Raw genomic sequence first — 22,433 nt, 5'->3', positions numbered from 1 at the left:
TTAGCAGAGGCTTTATTTAAAGGACTGGAAAGTTTAGTGGGTAATTTTCCATCTAATCTCCCTCTTTTAATGGAAAAGTATCAGCAGTCCACACTGAAAAGGCAAATGTAGCTCTGAAGAGGGTTAATATTGCTCTGAGATCTCAGAAATAATAGAAGAGAGCAGTAGTTTTTCTACATGCTGTGCTCTGGAGTAGTTCCATGTTGGCAACCATTTTTCAAGAACCAATGGAATTCTTAACCAAATTTGTGTAGTTTGCACACAGGGGGTTTCTTGGGACATTTGGACTGCAGCAGGGAAGTGTCTGCATGTTATTGAGTTGCAGGATTTTCACTCGGTTCTGGAAGTTTGGGGCCTTTAGCCAGATTTCTGATTGATTGTCAAGATTATGGATGTGTCTTCAGATAGTTGTGAAAGGCCATCACTGGATGAAACTTGTAAGATGATGTTTCTGTGGATTTTATTGAGGGTTTGATTGGCATAAGGGACAAAGTTTGTTGATTTTTTTTTTGTTTGGATGGTTTGGTTTGGTTTGGTTGGGGTTTTTTTTGTTATTTCATTTATTGTAATATAAAACTATCTGTCTATATATGTATGCTGTGTCCTTAGGCTTATATCAGCCAAAATCAAAAGGAATCAAAATATCCTGTTTGTCAGACATAATTTCCAGTCAAAAATTACGTTTTTCAATAAGTTGTATTTCAAGTGCATAGCAGAAAAAATTATGTCAGATGGTTCAAAAAAAGGTTTTCAAATGATCCCTAATAATTTTCTTGTTAAATGTTCGATTTAGCAGTTTGCCCCTGTCAACAGAAAGTGTGATCCCACCCAATAGCGTCTGGCCACACATGAGGCCACAACAACAAGCTGTCAGGATAAGAGTATTTGCACAAAATTGTATCATATATGACATAAGGCCATATGTATGTCATTGTTTACTAACAATGAATCCTTGGTCTCCTAGTTCCGAGGAGTGCAGGATCTACAGTTGTTCCACCTTGTAACCCCAAGTCATGAAACTTTGTGTAATTTCATTTCCATACCTTTTTAGAGGTCGGTGCTAAATAGAGCAGGACATTGTCTGATGTCAGCCTCCTTGTAGTTCGTGGTAAGTCTCAGCAACTTCATTCCAGTCTGCAACTGCTCTCTTCTTTATCAGAATGTCCTCTAAGATGAGGTGGAGCAAGCTCTACAAAAGGTGGTGCAAATTCTGGAAATGTATGAATAAAGAATATAATGGAGAGTGACAGTTGTTAGTTGTCCCATTTTTTAAAGGAAGATCATATGCCAGTTTTTTATCATCTTTGGTGTGGAAGTTGAACCATTCATTTTACCTGTATTCAAAAGGCATTTTAACGTGAAGCACTTTTACATGTGTGTTGACCATCCACTTCAGTTTTCTTTTTTTGTCTGGCAGATGTAGGTGTGATTGGAAATGAAGTGGAATTTTGTGGGTGCATAAGTAAGCTCTTTCTGAACTCAGAGCTAGTCATTGGTCATTTTGGGACTCTGAGTTGTGGAGAAGGTGAAAGGTAATAGTATTGGGTATCAGATTTTCTTTGTGGTGTTTCATCAGGTTCATAGTTCTCAATTGACAGAATATACTGACACAGTTGTAGTGAAATCAGTGACATCTCCATTGGCTGTATTTCCAGACATTTTTTCCTGCAGGTGGGCTGACTCTTGGTCATTCTCTCCTTATTTATTTTGTTTCCAGACCCTACTATTTCTGTCCTTTCTGTCCACAATGATGAGTAGCTAGTTGTTGCATTGATTTTGTGTTAGTTCTAGGAATGGTGTTTTATATTGGTGAGTAGGGTTAAGTCAGCTTCATGCAGTATATTCATCACCTTCAGTTCCTAGGACATTGTGTGAAATATTTTTTATGGATATTACCATGGTCTCAGCATTAATTTAATTAATTAAACATTACAGTCTGCAGAGAGTGCTGGGCCAAGGTTGGTGACAGGGAAATCCATAACAGGATAGAAATTTCAGTTAAGGGGAAAAAAACAAACAGAAGAACATCTAAAAATTAGTATAAATAACTTCATTCACCAAAATAAATTCCTGTTTCTTAGCAGCATAACTCTAAGAAAGTGTGCATGGCACAAATATAAAAAGCCATGGGAAGTGAAAGAGTCAGGAAGAATTTTTACATTTCTGAGAAAAAACCCCAAGTTATACTGAACAGAAGAACCTCGTAAGGGATGCTGCTGCTGCAACTGAAATGCTTTGTTGAAAATCTTGGGATCCAGCCTTCTGCGGTGCCTTGATGAGGAGGTTTCAGGCTAGATTCCAGTTTGTCTCATGTTAAAGTAAACATGTTATTGACTTCTTTATGGCAACAAGCTCTCTCTGTACTTCACCTTAAAATTAGTAGTACAGCTTTTCCATGACAAACCTTAAATTAGTTGTGCTGCCTTTTTCTCCCAGTCCTTAATATGCAATGCCTGATGCAATAATTCCATAACATATTGTTAATGCTGTCTCATTGATCACAAGGAGTTCTGCTTAGAGTGCAGAACCTGAACACTTACTTTCATGTTGCCTCTTGTATTGCAGAATTTTAGCTTGTGATGATGTTTCCAGACAGGTTCAAAAGCTCATTCAACAGGATTAAATATTCTTCCTATTGCAGTGTGCTGTGAGTTGCTCATCTTAGATCTGGTGAGAGGGAACTTCTACTCTGAATGATTAATGTGTTAAGTGGGGGGTAGGGGTTTCAATATGACTAGGATTTATTTAAATGATTATGCTAAGATTCTCAAAGGACCCAGAGAGTTTCTTAAAGAGTGATTTTGAGTGCTTGACTCCGTTAGTCTAGTGTCCATGTTCCAGGTGTGACCTGTGGATTTCTAAAACTTGAATTTGAAATTTGAGAAGAGTTCCCACTGATTTTTGTAGACTTCTTAATAGGATATTTTGTTTCTGACAAAGCTTACTTGAGAAAGACTCCCTCATTTGAAACTGAAGAAATGCCCACTGGCTTACTTTCTGCATATGAGATGAGATGAAGAGAGAAACAACCAAACCACTAGTAAGAAATGGACCTACTGAAATGTGGAAAACCAAAAATGGGTAATAACTTTTGGATTTCCAGTTTTCTGAACTGCACTTGCTAAATGGCATCAGAATTGTGTAGAATTTTTCAATGTCTGTTGTTTCTTTTAACATGAATTTCTTAGAAGTGTTTCATTAGTTTCTGGAATATTACAGAATGCAGAGCCATTTTTTCAGTATTTATTTAGACTAATAATGACAGAAAATATCTCAAGCTAATGTACTGAGAAAGTTTCCATCATCTTAATAATTTCTGTAGTTCACTTTTCCTGTGTTTAAAATTTACAAAGGCAGATGTTTGGCAGAGTGAGGAGAAGTGTCTGTTTCTGTCCTGTGCTTACCATCATCATTTGTTGACCAAGGTGACTGAACCATAAATAGACTGAAGAAAACCTACTGTATTTACAGCAGGTAAAAAGACTTATGAGTACAGTAGTGTCTTGAACTCAAATAAGGAAAAAGTAGCAGGTTGGGTAAAAATATGAATATCTTATTATGTCAAATATTATATTTTTATTCCTTAAAATCTTATTGATCTGAAGTCATACAAGAAAGGTATACTAGTAGGAATTTTGTTAATGAGCATTTGAAGCAAAAATAGTGATTTTCTTATCCCATTTAACAGAATCCTAATTAATCTTTATTTTCATCATGTTTGGTATCCACATATGTCTGGATTAAACTGTGTTATTTATTAGTGATTTCTTCCCAAGTGCTTTTTCTGTTCATTCTGATTTTGTAGTTGTCCTGAAAAAACAGATTTACTCCCTCTGGTGGTTGAAACCAAGTCTCTGCATTCCAAAGAGAGCCTTTCAGAGATCTCTTCATTCTGGAGAGCAGAAATCATGAATAGTATTTACTAAGTTTAGTGTTACATCATTATAAGAAACACAGAAATAGTTTTCCTTGCTCTCATATTGAGTGTAGTGTCAGTAGTAAGTTGCTATTGCTATCTGAAATCTTTTGAATTTAAAGCAGAGATTAACAGCACTTTTTCAAGAAATAAAAGTTGATCATCAAAATAAAGTAAACACAGATATGGACACAATAGGATTCATATAATTTACTGTGGTGAAAAGTGAAAAAATTGTAAAGGTGGAATTTATATAAGTAGTGTAATAGTGATGATGCTAAGTATGTCACAAAAGTACATGAACAAGATGTTTTATAACTAGTTTGGGGGTTTTTTCAGCTCAAAAACATTTCATTTTAAAAGTAAACATCTAAGAGTTTGCCTTTGCCAAGATACCCTTTTAGTATAAAAATGAAGGCTTCTGCAATATTTGGATTACAGCTGTGAACCTAAGATGTCTGTCTCCTTTTTTCAAGTAGTTGTTCCAAATCCCAAATAGCAGAGTATGAGAGAGAGAGACTTTTTGTGATTAATTACTGCAAATGATTATGGTTTGGATCTACACTCTACAAAACCACAACTGTCTTCACATTAATGAGACAAAAATACAAGAAAGCACCCTGGAATATTGGCATTTCCTTGCTTGTGAATTCATAATGCTTTTTGTATATTTTAAGTAATCTCTTTTACTGGAGTGCCTGCCTTATGTAATGTTTTAGTAGTGGAAATGAGGCCGTCTGCATGGTAGTCAAGGTTGTTCCCTGAAAGACATACTTTGTCTGCAGCAGAAGATAAATTAGATGAAGACATTTAAAACCTTCACAACGCTTTCATCAAGCCGAGAAAGAACTTCCTCAGTAACTCCTCCTTACTTTTTGTAGAGCAGCCCATCTTCTCTGCCTGTTGATGGTCATTATCCATTTAACTTTGGGGCTTACCTGCTGCATAATATCCCCATCAGGTGTATTACCTTTGTTTGTCCCTTTTCGTATTCTGCCGTGCCTGATTCAATTCTGCAGTCTAATAAACCCTTCCTTTCCTTTGCTGTACATCATCAGATTAGCTCAGTTGGTTAGAGCATGGTGCTAATAATACCAAGGTCATGGGTTTGATCCCTGTGTGGACCTTTCACTTCAGAGTTGGGACTTGATGATCCTTGCGGGTCCCTTCCAGCTCAGAATATTCTGTGACTCATCCTGTGGTTCTCCCATGAACTGTGATTGACCATTAGGACCATGTATTTCCTGTTCATTTTCCCTGCCTTACCCACAGTGTTTTCTCTATGCATGTTGTCAGCACATCTGCTGCTGGGTATCAGTGATCCAGCAGGTGGACTTCTGAAAAATGGCAAGCCAGTGATTTAGTATTATCTTTTCTTTTTATTTCAGTCACTATGCAAATAAACATCACAGCTAGGTGTTTTATGTGAGCAGAGGAAGCTAGACTCCTGAGTATGTTGCAGTTCAAGGCAACCTGGTACAAAGAGGAGCAGAATAGGAAAAATATATAATACAAACAAATGCATCTTTGCTAATAAACATCTACAATTGTTAATTTTGCATAGGATATATAAGAGCTTTATTTCTGAGCTATAACAGTAAGTAGTATTGTGTTGCCACTTTCTGACTGGCATCTTATTTACTCTCTCATTAGAAAGATTCTTTAAAAGGTATTATTATCCTTCTGTTGGATTTTTCCCCTCAACCAGAGAAGATTTCAGTGCAGTCCTCCCTTTTTCTGTACTTGGGATTAACATAATTTTTAGCCCCATATTTGTCAAAGTTCAGGATGTTCCATAAATATTTATTAAAAACTTTGTAATAATAGAAGATCTTTTTTTATTTCCTGATTGATTTTGTGAAGAAGTTACATGTACATGCTAGTTTTTGCTAGGCAGTAAAAAGGAGGAAAAAAAAATCCCTCTAATTATTGTAGCATCTTGGGGAGCACATACTGCTACAAAAAACCCCAAAAACTAACAAACTGGAAAATACTATTTTCAATGCGTTTTTGCCTAAAAAACAAAGTTACCAACCAGTCCTTGAAAGATTTGCCCTATATGTTGCCTTTCAAGGGTTTCACTTGTAGCACTGTCTGTCACACCCCTGAAATAGCAAACTTATTTGGGGTCACTGGTTCAGCAAACATCCACCCACGGTCTAATTTGCCTGGAGTATGATGCCCTGTGATACTTCAGGATGTACCTACTGGCATGCCCAAATGGTAGCTGTTTTGATACTCTCACTTCAAGAAGACCTTTTTCTCCTCTCCTCTATCTCTCTGTGTCATCACCTTGAGACTAGAATAGTCATAGCCCCACTGCTGGGAATTATTCAGTGGTCGTAAAGTCAACATTGTCACCAATGTGCCTGCAGCCTTCACAGATGGAGAAGAGATGAAAGAAAGGGAAGTTAAAATCCTATGTTCTGGATGTGTTTAGTGGTGATGAGGCCGAAGGTCTCTAGAACCCCTCATGGTGCCCTTTCAGTCATCCTTAGCAACCTGGGGGACTTTATTCACCATCTTTTAATGTAGAATGATACCAACACAGTTGAAAGCATGTTGCCTTTCTCATGTGTATGTAGTATCAATCATTTATATGTGTTTTAAAAAGGGAGGAGAGAGGAATCTGTTGATAGTATCATGTCTGCTCCACTGTTTTTCTTAGCATTTCAGGTTATGGTGCAAGAATTATATATGTATGCAAGTGCATACACACACATACATCACACAGGCTTTCAATTTAATTAATTTTAAGGCTGTATTGAACTGATTGGAAGATAGTGATAAGATGCTACCTGCTGACTTGGAGAGATTGTACCTACTGAGTTCTGCAACCATTATGTGGTGCTGCCACCAAATCAAACTTGACTTGACACCTTCAGTGTGTTCTCACTGACAGTGGTACTGATCTGTGCACAGAAGATCCACTACCAAAAGAACGCTATTTTAAATTCTTCCCTGACATTTTTTTTGTGCATGGATTCAATGTGGAGAGCACATTATTGATTAATTGACTAACTTGATGCCATAATTAACACTGATTTATTATCATTATTTAATGGTATCATCAGTATGTCATAGTCTTTAGAACTGAAAACAAAGTTACATAGAAATTCTACATTTTTAACTATATGTGCATTTATCTTTGTCCTGTTTTTATCTTGCCTGCAGCAGTAGTACCTAGAATTTAGGATATTTATTTTCCTTATACCAAAAAGGCATTTTCTGGAAAGTGAAAATATGCCTGTGTGCTGATGGGTGTAGAGAACGTGTATGTAAGAGTTCTCCTAGGTGAAATATAAATAAAGTAACTCAGAAAGCCAAATAAAGCTCAGCTTGAATTTCTTGATAACAGATCATCCCAGGTTTGAGGTTAAAAGTGTTTTCACATTCTGATGTGATTTATTGGCTGTATTTGCCTTTATTTCTATGACAAAAGTGGTTGGCCTGATATTTGTATGAACTCTGGCAGGATTATAAGTGGAACTTTTACTCATGTACTCAGTATAGAAGAAACAGCAAACACTATAACATTTATAAAATTTTTAGCGATAACAAATTCAATGGCATTTATGTTTGTGTTTGTTATGACTGTTTGACTCAAAAGTCTATTTTGAGAGAAGGAATCTGATTTTAGTAAATCAATATAATAAAGCCTTTGATTTTTTACAAAAGCCAGCTAGCTGTAACTTCAGTATTGGTATTTCAAGGCCTCTCACTGATATTTTAGAAGTTTGTGGTTGTTTGAGCTTCCTTTCCAGGCCCTGGGGAAATAAGAGTATGGTAAATCAAAGCCCAGATCACTGTTTGCATTTATTTTACTTCTCATTATGCCATGTATGCAAACACTTAAAAGAAATAGAGAAAAGGTATAATCATGATAAGATCCCTTTTATAGAACAAAGGGGAATACATTTCTAGTTTAATTTATTACACTTCTCCTTAGTACTATAAACTTGAGTGGCTCATGAAATTTGACAGTTCCCTTAGACTTCTAATTCAGTGATAGTACTTTTTAAAATAATTACTGCCTCTTGAGGGATAATCCAATAAAATAACTGGAAAGCATTTTTTCTGATCTGAAATGTGTCTTAATTTCTTGTCCTTTCCAAATGAGGAAGTTTAAAAAGTACAAACTGCAGTTGAGTACTTAACTGCCATAAAAAGTCATCGTGTTGCCCTTGAAATAAATTTTCCATTTGCATTTACTGTTTTCTTTCTGCTTTCCTTGCCTGTGACAACCAAAATCCAGTGTATGATTGAGGATATATAATGAATCAAAATATTTAATAACGTTCAGTGAAATCTAAGTGATACTTTTCTCAGCTTGATGCACTCTATAGTATATTGTGAGAGTGGAGGAAAAACCTCTGCTGATTTTAAGTATTGCAGAAAAAGTTTTCTAAGTGTCATCTTAAATCTGGATGCTTTTTCCCTGTGCTAAATGAGATGCTCTCAAGGCTGATTTCTTTCATCCCTGTTCTCTTGAGAGAGGCTCTGCATCAAGCTTCTCAGGTGGCATAAGGAAGGTTTGCATATATTGAAGTTAACAGAGGGATGACAGATTATGCCAGCTGAGAATTGAGGTACAAGATTCTAGCTACCAGAACTGAAATGATAAAAGCATCCCATGGGAGGTAACCTAACCTTTCACAGTTTATTGATCATCTGACTTGTACTTCTGATGTCACTCGTTATTCTTACGATTTCAGCTTCTCTCTTGTGCCGTCTGCCACGCAGGTCTTGCTGTGGCACAGCTTCCCCCAGAAAGCTGCCAGACACCTTTCCTCTGGGGAACAGGCTCCAGATTAGGACATTTTCTGCAGTCTTGAACACTGAACAATTGCTGTAGCAGTTTTTCATCCAGTCTTCGTCCTCTTTAGTCATGGCTATTCAAAACCACTTTGCTCGCTTAATTTCCCAGCATCCTCACAACAGACACATAGCTCCTTTGTAAGCTCTTTATTTACACTGTGGCCTCACTGCCACCTTATCAGTGTGCCAGGGCTGCTCTTAGATTTCAGAGTGAACAGTGCCCCTCTGATGCTGCTTATCAGCGCAGAAAGCTCAGAAATTTTGACTCCTTCCCCTGATCTTCATCCTGTGCTCGTGTCTTATTGCGTGGCCAGTCCTTTCCTGTCCCATCTCCTGCCAGTTACTTGGTGTTTCACATGACTGCCAAAGTTTCGCTCTTGCCCTCTGTTTTTTAATCCTGCAACTTCCAGCCTGCTATGGTATTTCATTTTTTCAGTCTTTTCAAAGATTTTTTTTAATCTGTTTCAAAGACATTGTTACAGTGAATGAGTTGACACATAAATCTGGTTAAAAAATTCCAGGTTTAAACTGACGAGTAAATTTAAAGGATTATCTTTATTGATTATCTTTATTCTCACCATTTAGAGCTCTTTTCTATAAGTTCTTTAGAGCTCTGATTATGTCATGACTGACTGATGACTAATCATGCAAAAGGAAGAGTTTTTCACTTTCTTTGAAAGAAGAGGCCAAATGGAGGCAGTTCCTTTTGCACTAAAATTTGCAAAATTTTTCTGATTTGTTTTCATTTTATGAAAAGCATATGAAATCTATGAGAAGTACTGTACAAGTTAATAATAACTTTAGGTGGACTCTGTTTTGTAGAGCAAAGTTTGAAAGAGTAACGCTAGTATAAACAGCTCTCTCATTCTGTCTTTGTAATACTTCACCAAGATGGTGTCTGGGGTAAGGTGTGGCCATTTCTAGGCAGAATGGTTCTTCTAGATTTTACTTGGATTTTGTATGTTTTCAGGAATATGTTTTTATTGCCTAATACTGAAATTGCTAGTTGGAGGAGCTTGTGACATGTAGTTTTAATTTAGCGTTCCAGCTTTTGTAGTACTTCTTGTTCACTTCATAAACCTTAACTGCTTCTCCAGTAAAATTCTGCCTTGGATGACCAAGGCAGGAGAAGGAGCTCACCAGCTTCATGCCCTGTTCCTCTGTCCAGCCTTCCTTGCTGTCCCAGCCCAACAGCATAACTGAGACATTCCTTTGGGAAAAGGTTAACTTGGATTCCTGCAGTCCCAGCAATTTCACACAGTTTCTCTTCTGTAACAATCATAAATGTACTAGACAAGATGGTCTGATAAGGAATTCTACTAGGACTCTTCTTCATTGCATCTCAAATCAGGAATTGGTGACTGTTCAGCTGACGGCAGCATTGCTTGTTTAGGTTCCTGTTTTTAAAGATGGCATAAACGTCTGCCAAGAAAGGTAACTGCCAACAAAAAAAGAAGATTGCCCCTCTTGGGAGATGGTAAGAAAGCGGACTGCTTTATTTTCTGATATTTTCCTTTAGCACTTCTGATTTGGAAGGTCTGTGTTTCTAATACATCAGGAATTGAAACCAGTCACCAGAAAAAAAGCTTGAAATGCCCTTTCTTAGTGGAAGACTTAACAGTTCTTCAGTGTTCCCATTTTAAGGAATAGTTTCAAAAAGCAAAGCCTGAGGGTTAAAACAAGCTCTCTTACCTCTTTTTACATATGATCCAAGAATCTAAGTCACTCAGCAAACATACCATTCTGCAAGTGTCTTATTTTCTTTCCACAGAATTTCAAAAGCCCTGTGGGAAGTGCCATTTATGGAATATAATTGATATGGATGCTCTTCTGAGACTATTTTTGTTGTTATGTTTCAAGATAAAAGCAATCGAGTATTTATAGGAAAAATAAATACATATGCCTTTTGCAATGTGTTGTAGCTGAAAATTAAATATTTTTCTACTCAAATTTTGGCATATTTCCTGGAATCACTGAGATTTCAGTAACGTTTTTAGTTAATATTCTGCAGCCTACTGTTGTATTCACTGCAGCTGACGTGAGCTCAGAGAGTTTGTCTTTATTTAACCTTAGAGAGGAATCCCAGGCTTGCTCTGTAGTCGGCAGAGCTGTTGGGAAGGATCTGCTCTGGACCACAGTGGAAAGAGTACAGACAGGGTCCCACTCTGAATCATGTCCACTACAACCTTACTCCATTGGTGATACTGAAAATCCTGCAAAATAAGTGAAGTTAGCCTTTGTCAAACTGATTAATATTTTCTGTCATTATCCATCCCTTTCCTTCTCTGGCTGATATCTTGATGAATCCTGTTGCTTAAGTCCTGCATCACACTGATTCTCGTGATGTTTGAAGTTGAGGGCACTGATTAGGACAATTTTTTTACCTGTAAAATACATATATCTGTGTAGAGGGTGTGAAAAAACATATAAAACTCCAATGAGAGTAAACATTCTGTATCACCTTTGCTCTCTGGAGACAATTGCATTGGGAGGGGCAGGGAGGAAGATGCTTCAGCTAAAAGTCAGAGCTTTTAAAGACGCTGATTCTGATTCTCTGCTCTATTACACATTTTTCACACTGATGTACTTCCACAGGGCTGCTTCATCTCATTCTTGTTAGCTTCTAACAAGTAAGAAGAATCTAAATGACTTTTGGCATTAGGACAGAGGAACAGAGAACAGCAAACCTTTCAGTTTGATTGGTAATCTTACAGTTACTTGTTTATAATAATTTAACTGATGAGGTTGACTATTACTCAACTAATTATTACTAAGTACAGTTTTAAGATAGTAATTACCCTCAAAAGTTAGTATTTGCTATGTTAGCTGTTAGTATTGGAGGTAACCTTAATGTTAGCAATATTTATGCCAGGAAATAAATGCTTGTCTTTATTTGCCAGTAAATAATGGCACTGAAATTACATGGAATATTATGTATTGATTTCTCTGGATTCAAGTCTCTATAACTACCTTATGTCATTAGTGTTTGTTTTCCCTCCACATGAAGGAACAAGGTTAAGGCCAACTTGATGAAGTAGCACCACTCCAGTGCTAGATTTATTATTTGAGTGTGTGAAAATTCTTGAAAATGTGTAGCTTATCAAACTGAGCCTGGTTTCAGTTGTAGATTTTACTAATAATGGAAGGAAATTTCCATTGTTAGGAAAATCTGGAGGCCTCCTCTCATACTGATTTCTCTGAAAATGAAGAAGTGGGATGCTGGTCCATGATAGAATGTATAATCAACATGAATCACAGTGAAGATATACAGGGGTTGATTTACAGCCAGTATCTGCAAAGTGAGCTGCAGGGCTTAGTTTGCAAACACTATTGTGAACCAAACCCTGCGGGGTTCAGTTTGCAAACACTATTGTGAACCAGACCTTGCAGGGCTTGCTGAGCTCCAGTTACTGCTACTGCTCCTAGTAAGGCTTATTATCCTGTCACAGAAGATGTAAGAAAATCCATCTCTCGCCTTTAAACTTGATAAACCTTTGTCACCTACAATGCAATTAATGTTAAAAATAGAAGAGTGCTGATGATAAGATTGTGACTTGCAGGCAATGAACCATTGTCCAAGTACAGGAGACTTATTTGGAGGGCCAGTCAGCCTACACCGTTTGCTGTCAGTTTGCTGATTGCCATTTCTCTCCGGGTTTGATGAAATATTCATGTCTTTGCTCTGCTCTCTGCAAGCACTATTGATTTCTTGTATAAACGCAGCTATATTTAGTCTAGACAAATGGAATGTGGATTGCTGCTGAATAAATGGGATGAAAGGCTGCTGGTTTGCCTGTATGTCTCTCTTGGTCGGTAGCAATTATTTATAATCAAGAGTAGTTTTTGTAAGTTAAAGGTGATTTTTTATAATTTGTTTCAGAACAAAAGTAAGCACTTAGACACAATCATTCTGTTGGGATAGAGGGTTAAGAAGGTGAGTTACACTCTGAGGTTTACAATCATAGTTATTAGGATTTTTTTAAAAAAAGGGGGCCAGAAAATTGTATATTTTCAGAATTTTGAGAAGAAAAAAGTATGATCAGTAGAAGAGATTTTATACCTTTTCTTTTTAAAAATTCTTTTACTAATAGATTTGATCATACAGTTATAATTCAGTTCTTTCCATTTGCTGCAGTTTCAACTTTTACAGCTTCAATTTTGCTGCTTCTGCTTGCTAAAATATTTCTGTTTCATTTGGTTTTCTCCTTGAAAACAAGTACAGATGAAGAAGAGAAAAAGGAGAAAATATGTTTGAAATCTTGTTCCAGAGTAATTTCCGACATGTTTGTTTTCAATTAATAATCTTATTTTCCAATGAAGATAGGGGAGGAAGGGAAACTGGAGAGAATGTGTTTGTGTTCCACTGTCCTCTCGTGGATGGAATCAGAACTGCTGAGCTTTAGCAGAGACCTTCAACTGCTATTTATTTTTCTCTTGTAGAAATGTTACTTGCTAGTTTTTTTGTTCTTCTGCAACAGGTAAAATTACATTCAGTCACTTCACTTAATGTGAAAACCAAAGCTTTACAAGTATTGTAGTGAAAATTATCAAATCTCTCTCCCTTCTGCTGCTTTTTAGTCCCTTCTATTTAAATTAGGAGATAGAAAAAATAAGAATTCTTCATTAAGTACTTTAATGCTGGATTAACAATACATAACATAGCTACAAAAAGTTGGAATAATTCAAGATGTTGTCATTTTCTTACAAACCACATATAGTGTATTGTGTCTAATCCACTTCAAGCATGGTGGTCATTTTTCCAAAAGCTGTATTAAAACTTGTTTTGTGTGTGAAATTATTTTCCTGTAATGTTATATGTGTTATTCCTCTGTGTTTGCCAGGTGTATTTTTATGCAGTAGGTATGTGTAACACCAACCTTAAAAAATCTACACACTAGTTTTGAAAAATGTCTTGCAATACAGTGAGAATGGCAATGCCTTCATCTTATGCTGAGGAAGTGCCCTGAGTGTTTATTGTGTAGTATTAATAGTGCCTAGGAGATTCTAATGAAGTATAACTCCACTAGGCTATGACATGGTTTTAGAACAGGGTTGCTGGTTAGTCTGTTTAGCAGAATATTAATCTGTGAGTATTTTAACAGGGAATGGAAAGAAAGTGCTGAATAATTTGTAAAATCTCCAGTCGCTGGTAGGAATGTCTAAAGTTTGCACACAGCAGAGGTTGCATTAATGTTTTAAAAGACCTGTATATTGAATCAGTCTTTGAGTGAAATTGGTCTTTTTCCTGGTAGGAATGATCTCTATTCTCCTTCTCCAGTTATATTTAATATATATGTGTTGTTTTTTTCTTCCCCCAGTGGATGTAAAGTCAGAGGTTCCCGTGGGGTTAGAGCCTATCTCACCATTAGACTTGCGAACTGATCTCAGGATGATGGTTCCCATGGTGGACCCAATTATGCGTGAAAAGCAGCTACAGCAGGAACTACTCCTGATCCAGCAGCAGCAGCAAATTCAGAAACAACTGCTGATTGCAGAGTTTCAGAAGCAGCATGAAAACCTGACCCGCCAGCATCAGGCCCAGCTCCAGGAGCACATAAAGGTAGCAACATTTTTCATTTATCCCTCACTTTATCTGCAAACTGAATATCCTTAGGCAGACATGAAAAGGGAACATGCCTGAAAGGTTTGCTGTGACTGAGAGGTGGTGTTGGAGTGCTTCTTTCCTGTACTGGGGTGATAAATGCCTTTTCAAGCCAAACTCCTAGCACCTATCAGTGACTTGCCCGCAGCAGACCAAGGCAGTACTATGAGGATCATCAAGCTCATGAAGCTACCACAACCACAAAAAAATGAAACTATCTATTTTACAACCTGAATTTTCAGCCAGACTTCAATATGGCTGTCTTTTCGATATGTGCAATTTTTAGTATATTAAAGACTTTTTGGGGGGCTACTGTGTGAGTTTGTGACAAAACATCAAATATAGGCAAGTGCATAGTATTTGCATTTGGAAAATGGAGGTAGGCCCTGAAAGTGTCATGTTTTCACTCTTCTCTGATCTGCCTCATAGAATATAAAAAGGAAATGATTTATGGGATTGCATGCACTATGGTGGGCTTACTATAATGGATTTTGACTGGGAATTTATGATCTTGCCTTTCTTTTCATTTTTCCTTCTTATCTACTTGCCATTATGCTGCTGTGCTAAGCTTCCACCGTGTGGGGCAGCCAGAACTGGGTGATGCACAGGCAAAAAACACTGTGCAGTTTCCAGGCATCTTTGCTGAAAGAGGGAGAAGTGAAACCAGAGCAGCAGGCTGCTTCCTGACATTAGAGTTCATTTTAGTGACAGCCATGTCACTATCCCACATAATGCAGCATATCCATTCATATCCAGCATAATGCACTGCCCTGCTTAAAAGACTGGGGAAAATCAGTTAAGAGATGAAAAGAAGTGTAAGCAGAAAGCAAGCACCAATCCACAGATACTCATGGGGGTTGTTTTAACCAGGACTGACCTAGAAAACAGTGCAAACTGCACTTTCTCATGTCTTTTTGTTCTGTGCAAGTTACAACAGGAACTCCTAGCCATTAAACAACAGCAAGAACTCCTTGAAAAAGAGCAGAAACTGGAGCAGCAAAGACAAGAGCAGGAACTGGAGAGGCATCGCAGGGAGCAACAGCTTCCTCCCCTCCGAGGCAAAGAAAGAGGACGAGAAAGTAAGAACCAATGTACCATGAATCCTAATAAGAAATTAATCTCTTCCCCTTTGCATTCTCCCAGCCAAAATGGACTATGAACAGGAACCTGAGGGAAGCCTATTACTGTGTGAAATACGCAGCTTGACAAGTCGAGGCTGTGCTTGGAGAAGGGCAGGGCCACCCACTGCACCCACAGAAACACATTTCTGTTTTGTGTGCAGACTTGGAGGACCAGCGGAAAGCACAGTTTGACAGACCTGTGTATATGCTTCTCAAGAATCTAGCTCTTCTTATAAAAATTGAGGGAATTTGAAAGCCTAAAACTTCATACGAGAACTTTTTTCTGAAGAGCTTATTTCTTAATACAGAAAGCACTACAAAAGAGCAAAAAATCAAATTGCTTGCTGATTAACTTATTTGAACATTGTGTCAAGATTGAAAATACAATGAAATATTTAATGATTTGGATGAGACTTCTGAATACTTTTGCTAGTACTTTTACTTTTTCAAACTGCTTGGCTTTGTTCTTGATGTCATTTCATGAGGCCCAACCAAGAGCTATTTGTAGCTTATATATAGTTTTAAGGAAAAAAAGCCAACTATAAAGGGTTGGTGGGATTTGGTGCTCACTAGAGGGAGACAGATACAAATAGTTCTCCTTAGTGAGACCAGTCTAAAAATCAGGTTGAAGTACAGTGTGAAGGTATTCAAAATGAAGCTGCCACAAACAGATACTGTTACTTGCCCTAAATGAGCACAAGAACTAACTGACAAAGACCAAAGCAGAATGAAGCTCTACAACATGAACCTGCTTTTTTTTTCTTGGGTGGAAAAACGTATCAGTTCAACAGTTATAAGGTGTCCATGGTTCTTCCAGTACTTTGACGAGCAGTGAGCCCATAAAACATCACCAGCATACTGACCCAGAAGTGTGAGGGTGGTAGAAACTGCAGGAACAAAAGGTTCCTCTAAGTGGTATGAAAAATCAGCCTCCCCATAAACAGTTGGGCTTTATTAGTGCTCCTGCCAGAGGAAGAGTGGAGATGTGAACTCAATGGTTCCCTTCTCAATTTGATTTGCTGTTCAGTCTGTAGCAGCCAGCCAAGCAGCTTGTGACACCTCTGGGCCCAACCCCAGCCCCAGTGTTGGTTGTTGCTGATGTTCTACTTAATGAGTAGAGAAAAAAAGGAAGGTTCAGGGAAGGGATTTAGGGTGTGAAGCCTAGGGGTATTTTATGGGAACTGCGTCACGGGGGGACATGCGCAACAGCTAGCTGTGGTGTATCAGGGTTGGGTTACCAAATATATGGAGTATCAGGTATGCCTTACTGCTGCTACTTTCAAAGAAATGGGTTTTCTTCCCCCCCCTTTTTTTTTCTTTTTTTGTCCCTGATTGTGGAAAATCAAAAGATTTTTCTTTTTCATACTTTTTTTTTAAAAAAGAGTATTATGCCTGTGAGTAAAGAAGCATGTCCTGTGCTGCAAGTAGGAGTTGGAAGTTTAACCTTACATTGACATGCTCTACTTCTTGTTCTGTATTGAGCTAGCCACCAAGAGAGGTCAAAATGCACTATCTTCTGTCTTCCAGACATTATGGGTACAGGCTTTTAAGGGGCTTCGGTAGAAAGTCTCACTGCTGACTCTTTCTGCAGTGTTCTGTTCATAATCAAGACAGTGTTTAGAGGGCAGTTTGCTGTGTTGTTACTATTACTTTACAAAAAGAAAAAAACGTTCTTTACTGCAAACTTGAAGTGACCTTTTGTCAGTCTTTTTAGTTCTATCCTTGGTTTAGTATTTGGGAATTATTAGGAAATAATTTAAATTCTTTAGATACATCTGGCCCTGGATAAATGGCCTCCTCTACTGTTGAAATATTCCTTATGACTTCACTGGAGTTTGGGATTATGGCCAATTTAAGGCTTCAACAGACAAACATATAATCCAAATGTTATCTCATTTTGACTGATTTCCACCACTATTTTTTATGGTATACAACACTTCCAGCAACAAGACACAGGCTCTGTTTAGGGTTTTGTTTTCTTTAAAACGTAATTTTTTTCGAGATAAAATACATTTAATTCTGTGTGTCTCAGGGGCAGTGGCCAGTACAGAAGTGAAGCAGAAACTTCAGGAGTTCCTGTTGAGTAAATCGGCAACAAAAGACTCTCCGGCAAATGGGAAGAATCATTCCATGAACCGCCACCCCAAGCTCTGGTACACGTATGTTCAGTATTAAGCTGCTTCCTTGCCTTGTTGAGATATCAGTTAAAACTTGCCAGAATGCTTTTGCAGCAGGGTTATTGAGCCTCTGCCTCCAGAGCAAGACAGAAGTTTAACGAAAAAATCATCAAAAAGCCATAAGTGTTATATTTCTGGTTAAACTGAGCACTCAGTGTTCAGTGATGAGAAGAGAGCTCCACAGAACAAGATTCTTTTTTATTTCAGCTGCTTCATCTTTTGATGCTATCACAAATACCTGTAATTTTTCCAAGTATCTTCAGATTTTACAGTTAGGACAACTTTGTGTTTGACTTATTTGGATTTGGAATCAATCACAAAACTTATTTCTTCTTGAAGAGATGCTGCTTTGATTCCAGTGAAGTTCCTTGAATGGCATAAGTAACTCAATGGGATTTTGAGAAAGACAGTGGTCATTTAATTTTTCTTATTCTGATGGATTTTAGTGTCTGAAACCACATATTCTTTTCATGCCTTGGCCTTGATAAGAATCTGCTTAGACCTTCAGGCAAGCGATTTTGTTGTCCTGCAGTGGGCCTATTAACATGTTAAGAGTTTACAGTTTTGCAGTTTTTATTCTCCCTCCCCTTTTTTTTTTAACTTACTAGTACCATTTTGACTGCCCTATTGCAACAGACACAGAAGTCAATCCTACAGAATGAACTCTGGCTACATTTCTGAAAGGCTTCAATGTTATGCCTAAACTGACCTTCAGTAGGACAAATGGAAGTGCATATGGTACACTGATTTCCATCTTGTGTTTGTTCTTTTTGAAAAGGATTACTGAAGGCCTGACCGTGGAGTTTCCACTCTGAGCACTGTAGTATCATGATTTAATGTATTGTTACATTGTCTTTGGTGCAGATACGATGCTTACTTAATTTTTTTCTTCCACATAATGTGTAAAATTCTCTTGAATATGTAAGTTTTCTGGACTAATAATCTGAGTTTAGTTCTGAGTCTTCAGATGAGTGGGAACGAGGAGCTTTGCAGAGCACATCTTCAGCTACACTGCAGAAAGTAGTCCTTCCTCTCATGGTAGTGCCCCTTTTGACAGAGACATGGTATTAACTACACTGTGTTAGAAAGACAGGGAGAGTCTGTAAAAGGCCAAGTAAAATTATGTTTTGATAAACAAAAGTTTCTCTCCCCAACTCTAAATAAAAAAATCAACCAAAAAACCCAACAAAACCAACCAAACAAAAAAACCTACCAACCCCTGAGCAAACTATGCAATTTCTATGCAATTTGCAGTTTCTGCATTCAGAAAGATCTGCCCACACTATTTCTTTCATCCAGCAGTTGTCAGAAAACACTCTTCAACGTGGAGCTTCTCTGCTGACATGAGTGCTGTGCGCTTTAGAGTGATGTGCTCACAAAACTTACAGGTTGAATTTAAATGCAAGATTTTATCTACCTTGTACACTAAATAGTTTATTTGTATTTTTTCACAGATAATAATAATTCAGTATGTCTGGGTAATTTTATACAAGCTGCCCCATCCTGAAAATCCCCCACATTTTGATAGGGGAGGCTTGATCAACACATCTATTTGTACGTGATAAACAAGACTTAAATGGCTTTTACTGTGTGTCAGCTGATTCATATTAAAATGTAACCATCTTAAATGGTCAATTCCCCAGACTGGTGACAGATCCTGTCTGTAGGTCAACATGACTCTTATCCTATGTGACTTTTATAATGAGTGCAAAAGGTGCGTTCTTGGGAATCCCAAGGAGTTCCATAACTTACTGTAAGAGTGAAATTGGTTACACGAGCCTGTGGTTTGTGCACACTTACACGAACAAGAACATAAACACAGCTGAGACATATGTACAACATGTGTAGATAGTTACTGCTGGTCACCTCAGTGACTGCTAATTTGTGACCTCTCTGTGTCTGCTGCAGGGCTGCCCACCATACCTCACTGGATCAAAGCTCTCCACCCCTGAGCGGGGCCTCACCACCATACAAATACACTTTACCAGGAGCACAGGATGCCAAGGATGATTTTCCACTTCGTAAAACGGGTGAGTTAGCATAGTTTATTCGAACGCCTTGCCCAGCAGTTCTCCCACCCTTTATTTCAACCAGGCATATACCATATTCCACAAATCCTATTCAGGATGATACTATGGGTAAGTTCAGAGATCCTGGCTGCATCTTTACAAGGTCACACTGGCCACATGGTATCAAGAGTCAGTGTTTCTCAGTGCTAACAGCTAGTGCAAGCTTTGGTCCTGATAAATTCAGTTTCTAAACAGACCACAGTTTCAGGGACGTATATTTTCTTTGTCTCAGTATTACTTCTGGCTTTAGCAACTCTCTCTGTCTTGCACAGTAGATACAGTATCTATCTCCAGACAGTTTTCTACCATTAGACAGTGTTTTTTCAGGGCATTTTCAGGGCAAATCATGGAAAGAGGAGGAATTGGATTAACATTATATTTTGTGTCATTGGTTGTCAAAGTTTGTATACGTATGTGCATATATACACATTTACATGTCTTCTTATGCATAGGAATGTGTAATATTTTACAATGTTCTTTTGAAGGTTTCTAAATATTTTAGAAGATTTAGCAATTAAATGTTTTGTGTTGACAGCAGGTGAACTGTAGACTTGATGTTTTTGCACCATAAAGAAAGCTAGAAGGATGGCGGTGGAGTCCATGAGGCTGTTGCCTCAGGTCCTTGGTGCAGTGACTGGTATCCAGGAATGCAGAGAGACACTCAGAGGAGGTGGGGGGAAAGGAAAAGAAAACATTAGATCGCTTATTGCATGGGTCTGCTGTTGAGTGATATAGTTACATTCAGAGAGAAAGTCTGACCCCCTACTGTGCTAACAGCCTTTGACTGTGATTTAGCCACTGGGAGTTTGAAAATAACTGCAAACTGGTACCGACTTGAAAAGAAGTGGCATTTGGAACCAGCATACATTCAGAAAGAAAATCCAATCTGTATCTAATATTTTGGGGCAGACTCTCTAAGCTCATATTATTTCCCCAAATATTTTCAAAGGAACGAAAGCATGAAAAGCAAAATGCTAATTTATTCTAGCTGAATTACCCTTTGTACAATATGGTGGCAATATAACAAGATTCTATAAAGTCTTGTTTGGGCTGTTCATCACAATAAGCCCTTATGTGATTCTCTGCTTAATACCACTGTACTACATATATTTTCTGTGCCAATAGACTATACATTTTCATGTTTTTAAACAAAAGTGTATCTACATCTTCTAAATGCTGTGAATTCATCTACATGTTTTTAAATGCAAGCTTTTTCTTCCATGTGTATATATCTTAAATGTTATGATAGATATTTATGATGTGTCAGACTGTTGATCTGTAAAACAAAACATTTTCAAACATTGTAACAGTAAAGTTCTCGTGCAGCTGCTAATACTTTTATATCTCTGTGGGGGTTTCAAAATATTCCTTAATTCAATTCCCATTGTCTGCATAAGAGGACTATAATATAATTAAATCCAGATGTTTTCTATATGTTATTCCAAATATTTGGGCATGCAGTGCATCGGTTCCAAAATGGAACAAAGGACATGATGACCCTCTGAAAAGATATCTACAGAATAAATAGACAAATACTAATAGAATCATTAGTATAGCCATTTCTATGACATTTACATAGCAATTCTGATAAGCAAATATAAATGCAGTATACAGCATGTTGTACATTACCAGTGGAGGATATTTGATAGCTCTCCACATCCATGAAAATAGCAACTGTTAAATATCCTGTTTACACATCCAGTCTCTCTGTGTACTAGAGTTGTTTCATTCCAGCCTTCAGCAACATCCCCACAAAGGTTTCAATGATTGTTCATCAGGTTGAGAGTAAAAGCAACAGGAACCAGATCAACACAAGTCAAATGACCCTAAACTGATCTGGGTGGTTATAGGGCCATCCTCCAGGCAGAGGGGACATTGTGGAGCCTGTGTCATCCTCATGGGACCTTACCAGACAAAGATGTCCCATGAACACTCGTGTATATGGACAGGCTGTAAGCCTCAGAAATCTGACCTTTGCCATGAGGGGTGAACCTCTTTTCCTTCCCTTTAGGCTATGAATGCTTATTGCCACTGGCTCCTGGTAAACCCTCTGTGGTGCTGAACCTGCGTGAAGTCAGCAATTCATATGAAAGCAGACTTCACATTCCTTTCAGTCTCAAGAAAGGAATACCTGTTGTGGGGTTTAATCACAACTTTGTTTTGCTTTTTTTTTTTCTTTTCAATATTTAAAGTATAAAATACAGAGGTATCTTCCTCTTCTCCAACTTTAATATTATGCTCTGGAAAATAATTCTGATTGAATTAGCTACTCTGAGATCAGATTTAATGGGCAGCAAAGCTGAATGATTCTCTCCTGACATCCTAATGTGTTTTTCAGTGCTAAGGGAACACCAAGTGTCACACAGGCATTGTAAATCATGAGTCTTGCTTGCTTGCTTTCTTGTTCAGCAATCCATTTAATCTTTGTTTAATTAGTCCTGAAGTGGCATCTCCTTATTAATCTTTTAAAAATTAATTCTGAGAGTATAGTAAAGAGGAAAATATTCTCTGCAACTTTTAATTTTCTGGCATCTAAGTAATGGGATGCATAGGTAACTAGGGAAAGACTTAAGTCTTGCTCTTTCTGTGTTTACAGATAGGTACCAGAGTTAACATCCTAGTGCAGTGACTATGGTTACTCAACAACTCTCAGCCTTGTGGATTGTTTCTTTCTGTACAAGATACAGCAGAAGTTGTCAGCACTGGGCTTCACACAGTTTAGCTACATGG

At 37.7% G+C, this 22,433-nt stretch overlaps 1 protein-coding gene across 10 annotated transcripts in view; it reads left to right on the top strand.

Annotated features, from left to right (window-relative positions):
- The window catches only part of HDAC9 (histone deacetylase 9), a 423,755-nt gene that overhangs the window by 187,561 nt on the left and 213,761 nt on the right, over nt 1-22,433 (top strand). For 6 of the 10 annotated variants that reach the window (XM_029961711.1, XM_018075494.2, XM_018075493.2 and 3 more), the window contains 4 exons: nt 14,053-14,294; nt 15,265-15,415; nt 17,490-17,616; nt 19,543-19,664. In XM_029961711.1, coding sequence (XP_029817571.1) covers nt 14,053-14,294; nt 15,265-15,415; nt 17,490-17,616; nt 19,543-19,664 — 642 coding nt within the window. The remainder of the gene's footprint in view (nt 1-14,052; nt 14,295-15,264; nt 15,416-17,489; nt 17,617-19,542; nt 19,665-22,433) is intronic. The other 4 variants (XM_018075491.2, XM_018075496.2, XM_018075490.2 and 1 more) reach the window with 3 other exon arrangements.

This window comes from Manacus vitellinus, unplaced genomic scaffold, assembly GCF_001715985.3.
Source record: "Manacus vitellinus isolate BGI_N305 unplaced genomic scaffold, ASM171598v3 scaffold_3_pilon, whole genome shotgun sequence".
Lineage (NCBI taxonomy): Eukaryota > Metazoa > Chordata > Aves > Passeriformes > Pipridae > Manacus > Manacus vitellinus.
This window is presented reverse-complemented; position numbering and strand designations above follow the sequence as displayed.